This window comes from Eriocheir sinensis, unplaced genomic scaffold, assembly GCF_024679095.1.
Source record: "Eriocheir sinensis breed Jianghai 21 unplaced genomic scaffold, ASM2467909v1 Scaffold47, whole genome shotgun sequence".
Lineage (NCBI taxonomy): Eukaryota > Metazoa > Arthropoda > Malacostraca > Decapoda > Varunidae > Eriocheir > Eriocheir sinensis.
The window spans coordinates 352,203-362,406 of record NW_026111798.1 but is presented as its reverse complement, the minus strand read 5'-3'; the positions used below and the strand labels follow the sequence as shown (position 1 = coordinate 362,406).

Below are 10,204 nucleotides of genomic sequence, written 5' to 3'. Positions count from 1 at the left end.
TCAGCTGCGCGCACCACGTCACCAACGTCAGCAGAATTACCAGTCTGCGGCACGCCTCTGGGGACGCCTCCTGCTGGTTCATCCCGGAGTCCAGGGGTAACAGATTCTCGCGGTGCTACGCACATGACCCACAGCTGGTGATGCATTTTTCCAACGCCCACTACCTGCAGCTGCTGGACGCGACCTATGTCCTAATGCTGCTGATCGGCCTGCTGGTGGCATTCAGTGCACCCTCCTCGACGACAACCCGCAAGGATATGGGTGCCCTGTGACCTGATCTTTTCAGTCTGGTGTGTTTCACTCCAGGAACGTATGTTTGTCCCCGCCACTAAACATTTACTACTCGTCCCTTGCGCCTCTTTCATGCTGTATTTAAATAATTTATTATCTCTCACTAAATACTAAAAATATGTCCATGTAATATTTCATGTATCGAGAACAATGGGGCGTAGAGCTATGCCAAATATTTATTACTCCAATAGATACAGTAGTGATTGAATATCATGACAACCGCTCACACCTGATCAGCAACACAACGAGGTGCGTGCGGAGCTGCGTCACCTGCCCCAGCGGTGTAGGTGTAACTCGGGGACGTGCTGAAGATCATGGGTGTTTCTTCATCATCCTCTTTACCAGTGTTACAATGAAATCTCAGTGATCGTATAAGCGAAAGTAACGGATAAATTTTATGGCTTATCTCGAAACTCTCTCTTAGGAATAGATGATATTTACATTTACGTTTGTTACACTATTACTTTCTTCACCGAGTGGGTCTTCATACGTGTTACATGATAAATAACATATAAATAACTAGCCCATATAGATGTAAACTATCGTGAAGCAAACAGGTTCTCACGACGCCAGGATGTGCTTCAGACTATATTATGTTCACAGCTTGCTTTTCACCTCTCACACGAAGCTGAAGGTGGCGAGGGCGGGAGGCGTCTCGGAAACCCTAACAGCCGCAGCTCATTTCCCGCGCGTGGATGGTCTTGAGGGACGTGTCGCAGATGGCCGGCCGTATCTTAACCTGCAGACTCGTCACGTTCCTCTCGCTTGTGCCATAACAGTTTAGGGCGATGAAGGAGTCGTAGGTGCTGGTGGGGTTGAAGTACTTGCAATTGTAGTACCACCAGGCGCCTCCCTGCGCGGCTGCACAGTTGTCTGTACCGGAGCAATGCAGGATTGAGATTAAGTGGAAAATGTTTTTGTAATTGTCATGCAGCATACGCTCACTTTTCAAACTGTCTAGGTAAGGTAGAATATGATAGCTCAGCAAAGTAAGAACCACATATAGATATTGTAATTATACGTGACACGGGATATGTTAAGGATGGAGCTTTATGAAATCCGAGGTCGAATACCCAAAACTAACTGAAAGGAAAGTTATAGGAGACATCGCAATTCATTCTTAAAGATGTTGGTTGATCATAATGTCAGTGTATGTTCCTTTGTGTTTACATAAGTATCAGCTCCCTCCCCACACACGCTTACCCCCTCCTACACACCCTTATTTCCCCCCCCCCCCCCCAACTCCCACACACACCCTAACCCCCCGCCACACACACACACACACACACACACACACACACCGTTATACAGGTAGTCGTAGTCCCGGTCCACCGTGGTGAAGGAGCGGTAGTTCATGTAGCGAAAACAGTATCGGCTGTTGGAACTTCCTGCCTCTGTGCCGCTCGTGACGATCTTGTAGCTGTCAATACGCGAGAGGAAGAGAAGGTTACGATGAAGAGCAGATAACTGATTCCTTACTGAACCGCAAGACACGAGCATTTTTTTTTATCTCTAACCACTTTGAAATATTAACAGTGCCGTAAGAAGAGAGAGCAATTCTTGGTTATTAGGATTGAACTGAGTTGCAAATATGAATAAAAATATGAGAAGGTTACGGCGGAGAGTTGATAACTTATTCCTTAAAATGAAGTACTGAAAATGAGCTCGCCTATAGATATTAACAGTGCCACTAGGAGAGCAATATTTGGTTATTGATTAAATTGAGCTCCTAATATGAAGAAAAAAAATACAAGAAATAAAATCAGTATGAGGTTGTGAGGAAATGAGCTGTAGATGACACACTGCCGCAGAAAAAGGAGCAGAGAGTGATAACCCGAGCCATAAAACAGGAGAGTCTGGCCAACATCATCACTAGCGCCATGTTACCAAAAGAGCCGCGCGAAATTCAAACTGATACTGATAGAATAGTTATTTTTTTGTGTGCTCAGGGTACTTCTTCGAGACCCTGACCATGCCTAGAGCACCAGCATGACTCTTTTGGTAACAACTAGGCGCCTCTGATGTAGTTGGGAGACACTCCTATTCTTTGGCTTTGGTGATTACTAATAAATGAGGTGTGGATATAGACAGTAACATGGAATAAGTACATCTCATTGGTTTTAAAGATTATTTGTAGGCATTCATATTTGCACGTCTGTGGGCGAACTACCCCATATATTTTCTTCTTTTAATCAGCCTCTCACTGGGAGTCATCGTCCTCGACTGAAACAAATCTTGAAAGTAACGTGTAACAAGAATATCTCATTAGTTTAAGGATCAGTTGTAAGGAGTCGTGTTAATCGGCGGACTCTTCTTCCTTTTTAAACTGGCTCCTCACCCGGTGTCCTCGTCCTCGACCTTCACGATGGCGTGTGTCGCGTACTCTCGCAGCCCCGACGACGCCACCTCCAGGTCCAGGCGCAGCGAGTAGGTGCGTCCGAAGGTCATAACGTGAAGTGTTTCCAGACCTGCACAGGATTTTGCGTCACAGGTTAAAAAGCTAGAGAATGTCAACCGAAGAAATGTATGAAAAGCCTGGAGTGACAGCAAATCAGATGGAGAAATTATATAAGCAATTCTGCTTGATCAACATTTAGTACGCTGACATCAGGTGTAAGTAAAGAGCGTTGGGAAAGGTCTTTGTCTTGCACTGGACTAATCCTGGCCGACGAATATGAAGATTAAAATGAGATAGCTAATCCCGTGTGAACTTTGCCTGGCTGACCGTGTGAACTTTGTGTGTTAACAAGAAGATTTTTTCAGCAGGCAATCATTGTCTGGATATTGCTATCGAGAAAGTCTTGGTCAAGGAGGAGATTTTTCGTCACCCTCTGCCTCATTTTATTGTAAATGAGTGCAGTTAATATTCTTTCGTATCTTTTGTTAGCCCGTGGACTGTCTCTCTAGCTGTAAAAAAATATATGTATTTATGAACTCCCACCCATCCAGTACTCCTCGTAGGGTCTGCCGAAGCCTTCCTTGTACTCGTCCCACGTGCGGTTGAAGTCGAGTTGGCTTGCCTGGTTCTGGCGGTTCAGGAACACCGTCCAGCCGCCGCCGTCCGTCTCCATGTCGCACCACACCTGCACAGACCTGCCGCACGTGCACCTGCCGGATGAAGGTGCGGTCCGTGGTGAGGCACAGCTATACCACAGAGAGAGATAGAAAGCATGTTATTGTGCGTCTCGCTCCCTGATATATGTCCATGGTACACTGTTCCTGGATGCTTTAGCATTCAATGTATCTAAGATGTCAGTTCTTGGCGTAATTCTCGATTCGATGTTGACATTTAAATGTCACATTCCGTTTAGGTATCTTCTGCCGCTCGGAAGCTTGGCACGCTTAGAGAGACATTCAAAGTTTCTGCTGACTCCTCCGTTTCTGCCAATGGTTTCAGGTGTTTCTTACTTCCTCTCCGTGAGTTTTGCTCGCCCAGCCGGTCTCCTGCTGCTGGATGCCACTTGCCACTGAATGACAAGACTTTTCAGACAGTTAATTGTTTATTCGGTAGAAAAGTGGTGTGTAAATTTGAACATCATTGTGCTGTCAGTGCTTTTTGCATGTTAAACAAATTTCAGCCTAATCCTCAGTTCAATCAAGTCTCATCGTCTGCATAGCAACGTTGCGAGTTTATTTGCATCATCTTCAAGGCCATGGAGGGGGGGAATTAAGAGGTTAAAAAAGGGGTTTAAGAGGAAGAGGATTAAGAGATTTAGAAGAGGATTAAGAGGAAATAGAAGAGGATTATTAGTTTTAGAAGAGGATTAAGAGGTTTACAAGATGTTTACTAGGAGGTAGAGGAGGAGAATTACAAGGTTTAAAAGAGGATTAAGAGAAAAAGTAAGACGATTAAGAGATTTAGAAGAGGATTAAGAGAAAATGGAAGAGGATTAAGAGGTTTACACGAGGTTTACGAAGAGGAGGAAGAGGATTAAAAGATTTAGAAGAGGATTAAGAGGAAAAGTAAGAGGATTAGGAGATTTAGAAGAGGATAAAGAGAAAAAGGAAGAGGATTAAGACGAAATGGAAGAGGACTACGTGTTTTAGAAGAGGTTTACGAGGAGGAGGAAGAGGATTAAAAGGAGGATTAAGAGGAGATGGAAGAGGATTAAGAGGTTTAGAAGAAGATTAATTGGAAATGGAAGAGGATTACGAGTTATAGAAGAAGATTAAGAGGTTTACAAGAGGTTTACGAGAAGGAGGAAGAGGATTAAGAGGCTTAGAAGGGGATTGAGAAGAAGATGAGAATTACGAAGTTTATCGTGGTATATACACGGGTCCCGCTAGTAATAATAATAATAATAATAATAATAATAATAATAATAATAATAATAATAATAATACCGTTAATGACATTATTTACACACTGTTACATTATACGTTGTCATCATCATGGACATTACGGCAGAGGCGGTGTGCGGAGGCGGGTAAAACTAGACTAAAAACGTTCCGACACGCTTTCCCTCCCCGCGGCACGTATGACTGTTCGTTCACGGCACCCTGAGGTTTGTATGGTACGTGTAAGGCCTTAATTTCTTACTTCGTTGTTTCCATTTGCTTCGTTGTGAAGTAAACACTGTTCTCGAATACGTTAGTTTTCCTTGGTATACGGATAGCACTTATTTATAAATGCAGCTTAACATGTTTAGGCGATAGTTTTTGTTTTATTTGTTTTTACTGTATTTATAGAAAAGGTAAACCCGAGTTGAATTAATTTACATCCTCCTCCCACCTGACTGTGGTGCGAGTGGCAAGGTGACCTTTAAATCCACCTACATGATGTTTAGAGGCTTTATTGATAATTTGCCGCACTGTTCATCACTATAAGAGACGCGCCCCTGCTAGGGTACTCACGTGAAGGGGTAGATCTCGTACACCCCGCTAACCGTGGCTCCGCCCATGAGGTGGTCGGCACAGTCCACGGGGCTGATGGGGAAGAGGGGGGAATATTACGCACACACACACACACACACACACACACACACACACACACACACACAGACACACACAGCTCTCACTACGCAGTTTCATTTTCATTTGTATATTTTTTCCTAACCCTCATTCTCCCCTCCCTTCGTCTATGCCCCCAAAGGAACATATGTTTATTTCAGGGAACCTCACGGTCGTTGATAATAAAACACTGCGAACACGATCATAGGCATTAACGCCCACTAATACTCACAGGCCTGCTCTTCGCGGTGGTGGAGTCGTTGCAGTGCTGCTGGGAAATAAAAAAAACTTGACAATAACAATACCCTGATGTTCAAAGGAGAGATAAAATGGGCCGCACCTTGTGAGCCTTGTGTGTATATGGTTATGGAGTGGTGGTGTTACAGTAAAGCAAATAGTTCAAGATCGAATTCGTAATCGAGGATAGTTTTTATTTGTAACGCAAGACCAACAGAGCTATAGCGCAAAATGCCGCTTTCGGTGTTGCTACAGAATCAAAGAGAAGAACAACAACATTAACAAGAACAACAGGCACTGCTTCTACGACTTGAATCACTGCTACTTGTATTACTACTACTACTACTACCACTACTACAACCACCTCTACTACCATTACGACTACCACTACTACTACTACTACTACTACTACTACTACAACCACCACTACTACCATTACGACTACTACTACTACTACTACTACTACTACAATACTACCACTATACTACAGCTACTACTACTACTACTACTACTAACAGTAATAATAATAATAATAATAATAATAATAATAATAATAATAATAATAATAATAATAATAATAGTAATAATAATAATAATAGTGTAGAAGGAGCAGAAAAGAAACACGAGTATGCTGAGGTGAGTGTGTTTCCCAGGATCCATACGTATGGATCCTGGTGTTTCCCATTAGCGTCGCTTAAGGCTTCTTCGGGGATATTACAGCGGCTCAGGTGTCATCGTGCTAGATAGGTACAGGTCGCTGCTCGGAGGCCAGGTCACCCACCACCCGCTGTCAATCATCTGGCCGCCGGTGATGAGGCACTTTTCCTTTCACCCGTCCGTCGCCGTGGGCTGCACAAACACAGTCTGGCTGCTGACGCCTCCTACTCTGACGTCTCTAGTTCTTTTGTTAATAATTCGGTCCGTGGTGATGTGTAAGGCTTCCGTGACCTTCCTCTCTAGTTTGCTCAGGCCACTTCTCAGCACTGCCGCACTTGTTCGCTTCGGCAAGAGTCTATCTTTCAGTATGGTTCACTAGGGCGCTGGTTTGGCGGCGGCGTCTCACGTCAGCCATGAGTTCTTTGAGCCTAACGTCCGGGCCGCTGCCAGGCTCACCGAAGTAGGCTGCACTTACACCCGCTGCAGGGTACTCGGTATACCACACAGTCCTGCCCATCGACCGACTACCTTTTTACACCAGTTCACTGACTCATTGTCCCCCGGAACTGGCTATTACGTAGCCCGCGTGACGTAAGGCTCTCTCTCAACGCTACGATCAGCCAGTCTATAGGCACGACTAGGTATTTCCACGGGTTTATTTTTCCGTGCCTTTTCTTTCCCTTGTCGCCTTCGCTCTTGCTCCTAACTCAACCAGGATACCCTTGAGGTGCCCCAGTCTGGGGAACGTGTCTTCAGTGTGGTAAATTTCGTCACTCAAGAACTCGTCGCTGAATGTTCGGAGAGTGCGTATGAAGAAATCGATCACTATACCTCTGTTTGTCCTCATGTGGGCGCTGAGGCAATGGATGTAATCGGCCTTGTTAGTCAGTTTCCTGTATATTTTTTAGGAGGCAGCGTTCCCCGATCTAATGAAGAGAACGTCATGGAACGGAACCTAGCCTTATACGCTGCAATGGACCGAAATATTATACAAAGAACTGGAGGTCTGGTGTGGGCGTGGTCGGCAGTACGGGTGTGTGTAGCCTACGGGGACAGAGGGGTGAGAGGGAAAGTACTCTAGCACCGGCGGCCAGACGGTTGAGTGACCTGACCTCTGAGCAGCGATCGGTGCGTCTCGTGTGACCTATATATAGCAGAATGACCCCTGAGGCATCGCAGTTTTCCTGAAAAATTAAGTCTTAGTTGAAACTAGTAGGGTATACATTCACCTCATTACACCCGTGTTTCCTCTCTCCTGCAACCCGTCAAAATGTCCCAGCAATAATGGTACTGACAACAGTGTTAATTAAACATTCCCGTGCACCTGTTTATGGGGGTCATTACAACAGGAAGTAATCACTGACCGTACGGATGACGATCAAGGTTTTATCCCCCAACACGCCGGGCCACTGCACGGATCATCCTCTAAATCGTAATGTGAACCGTTAATCAGAGGCATTTCACACTTACGGTAATTCATCCGGGGCTATGGTGGTGATGACAGCCCTGGTGGTGGGGGTCTCGGGGGTGGAGGTCTCGCTGCTGGTAGGGGAGGTAGTGAAAGCGTTGTCGTCGGTAGTGGAGTCGGTGCTGGCAGCGAAGGTGGTGTCGTCGGTGGAGGTGTCGGTGCCGGCGGTGAAGGTGCTGTCGTTGATGGAGATATTAACGATAGTCGGTTCATCCCTCACAAACGTTTCAGCCGCCGCCCCCGCTGCCCCCGCCCACCAGGCAGCCCACACGCAGGCCCACAGCATTAGCATGACGGCCTTACGCACACACGCACGCTACGTACGCTCGTTCCCTTTCGTTTGTTCTGCGAAGTAATAAGCTTCTTTAAAACATACTCCAAAAGGGATCGTTAGTTTTTTTGCACGCACACAAAAGGATATACATGACGCGGGATGCAAAACAAACAAAACAAAGAGAAAGAGCAAGGACAAAAGTATAGCGCACTTGTCAGTCTCTAAAAAAAACAGCAACATCAATGAAACTTGGTGAAATAAAGAGAACATATGAGCAGTCCTGAATTTTACCGTAATGAACTGAGTGTATTCGTTTGTAGATTCTCCAGTTAAAAAATATAAAAAATGTTGGAGCAATCTTATGAAACAAAATAATAAATGTAGCAAAAAGCAAAGAACATCATAAACAGACTCTGAAATTACGAAAGCCAAAGAAGAGAATAGACTTAATTCACTCCTTTGCGTATCAGACTAGGTGTGGGTCAGTATTTCTTGCCATTTTTACCACAGTTCTCCGGTCTTAGATATGAGCTGTCGAACACCTTCTGTGCCAAGCTTAAGCTGCTCAGCATTACCCATAACTCAACCCTACCGACATTCACTACTGCATCATAAAGTGAATAGAAAATGTTGCTTAGTTGACATGATTCTCTACATATACGGAATCTGAGAAGTCAATAGCATGCACAAACAATAAAATATAAATGGGAATGCAGTAGGTGAATAATCCTACCAAAAGTCACTCACTTAAGCAAAGCCAGATGTGGAGCTACACGATCCTAAAACAGTGCCTTGTATTTGTGTGGTCATCAATCCTAGCACTCTCTAAAACTAGTATATGATCCCCTGGGAGTGCTATAGATAAACAAAACTCCTACAGATTATCTAGTCTGTAATAAAAATGCATACCTTTGTCCTAAGTGAAGGCAAGGTGAACTGTGCCCCGTGGCTGTCTCCTGTAGGGTTTGTTGCAGCGGTTGTGGGACCGAAAACCCGTCGGCCACACGTATAAGTAAGGGTCGAGAATCCAGCTGTCAGCGGGGAAGGGTGGGAGGGGGCCGAGGAAGGCCGCACGTGTGGCGTGTGAAAAATGTCTTGTCAAGCGGCGTTTGACATATTGGCTCGGTTTTCCTGGTACGGGGATTACTTAACGTACCAGAAAATACAGTGAGAGGGGTAAAGGCGAATATATTGAGGTGATGGATGGATGAGTATGTATGTAAGTAGATGAGTAGGATGATAGCTAGCTAGTTAGATAGATAGACAAATAGATACATAGATAGATAGACAAATAGATACGTAGATAGATAGAAAAATAGATTGATAGTTAGATAGATGGATAAATAGACAGATAAGTGAACAGGTGTATCTGTGATATGATGAGTTATATGTATCACTATCCTTTGCATTTACCCTGAACACAGCATCTGTCCGTGTAAGCAGCTGATGATGTTTAGGTGTCTAGGTTGTGGAGGAGCAAGAGGGCAATTGCCGGAACAAATAAGAGTTTTAGCGTATCCCAATAACGTCAGGTGGCAGACTGCTTGGAAGTCAACCTGTTGTTAACTTCTACGCAAGACTCAAGATTCTGAATGGGGAGTGTCAGTAATTTCAATCATTGTTAGAGGAACTAGTAAAGTAGGGTTGTTTGGTGTATGATAGCCAGTGACACAATAGTCGACATTTTTATTTCTGTTTTATTTATTTTCATTTTTTTACGTCCTGGGCTATAGCACCGGTAGGCTTTCTTCAGGGGTTTGGTGGTCGTCCCCAGCCCGTCAAGGTACAGGCAATGTTTATATTGGCGCCATGTATTGTTCATCCTGCCCCCCGGAGCTCATTTTTTATTTCACTTGAACAGGTCCTCTAGAGTCCGGGTTGATGAATGGTCTTCAGGACAGCATGTGGGTAGTCTTAGGCCACTCGGCGGTGACTGAAAAATCCCAGGTAGTAGCGGCGGATTGGAACCCTGCATCATCCAGAACGCGGCGAACGCAGGACCTGCGGGCTAACCACTCAGCCACCGCCTCCATATTGATAATATGATATACTGATAATTAATAAAAAGTGAAAAAGGCATTAAATATAATGTTATAGCTCTCAATATTTGGTCATCTTGTTTTGGTAGAAGAGGAGGCTCAACAAGAATAAATATGAGGAGTAAAAAATGCTCACAACATACTCGTTCCACAGAGGAAGTAGCAGTTTTCAAAATAAAAATAGTTTACTTGCCACACATAACTTTAGTATATATGGTAGGGATATAAGCACGATAACATTGCATAAGAGTAAATCCATATTAGAATTACTTGTGACAGCCTAATTAA

At 44.5% G+C, this 10,204-nt stretch overlaps 1 protein-coding gene across 2 annotated transcripts; it reads right to left on the bottom strand.

Moving 5' to 3' along the window:
• Positions 1 to 447: 447 nt before the first annotated feature.
• On the bottom strand, positions 448 to 8,873 carry LOC126992468 (microfibril-associated glycoprotein 4-like). 2 transcript variants are annotated; one of them, XM_050851218.1, is made up of 8 exons: positions 8,787 to 8,873; positions 7,606 to 7,948; positions 5,474 to 5,512; positions 5,146 to 5,217; positions 3,233 to 3,399; positions 2,630 to 2,759; positions 1,593 to 1,711; positions 448 to 1,164 (listed from the first exon to the last, which is right to left on the bottom strand). In XM_050851218.1, exons 2-8 carry the CDS (start codon positions 7,893 to 7,895, stop codon positions 956 to 958), a joined length of 1,026 nt encoding a protein of 341 aa, XP_050707175.1. In that variant the 5' UTR covers positions 7,896 to 7,948; positions 8,787 to 8,873; the 3' UTR covers positions 448 to 955. The 2 variants fall into 2 exon arrangements, with proteins under 2 accessions (XP_050707175.1, XP_050707176.1); XM_050851219.1 differs by having other exon boundaries at positions 5,474 to 5,509.
• Positions 8,874 to 10,204: the final 1,331 nt, after the last annotated feature.

What these genes read in the sequence shown, in the direction of transcription:
- LOC126992468 (XM_050851218.1), bottom strand. Translation starts at nt 7,895, where the DNA reads ATGCTAATGCTGTGGGCCTGCGTGTGGGCTGCCTGGTGGGCGGGGGCA. An exon ending in ATAGCCCCGGATGAATTACC is followed by an intron (nt 5,513 to 7,605) that starts GTAAGTGTGAAA and finishes TTTATTTCCCAG; the next exon opens with CAGCACTGCAACGACTCCAC. An exon ending in CTACGACTACCTGTATAACG is followed by an intron (nt 1,165 to 1,592) that starts GTGTGTGTGTGT and finishes GCTCCGGTACAG; the next exon opens with ACAACTGTGCAGCCGCGCAG.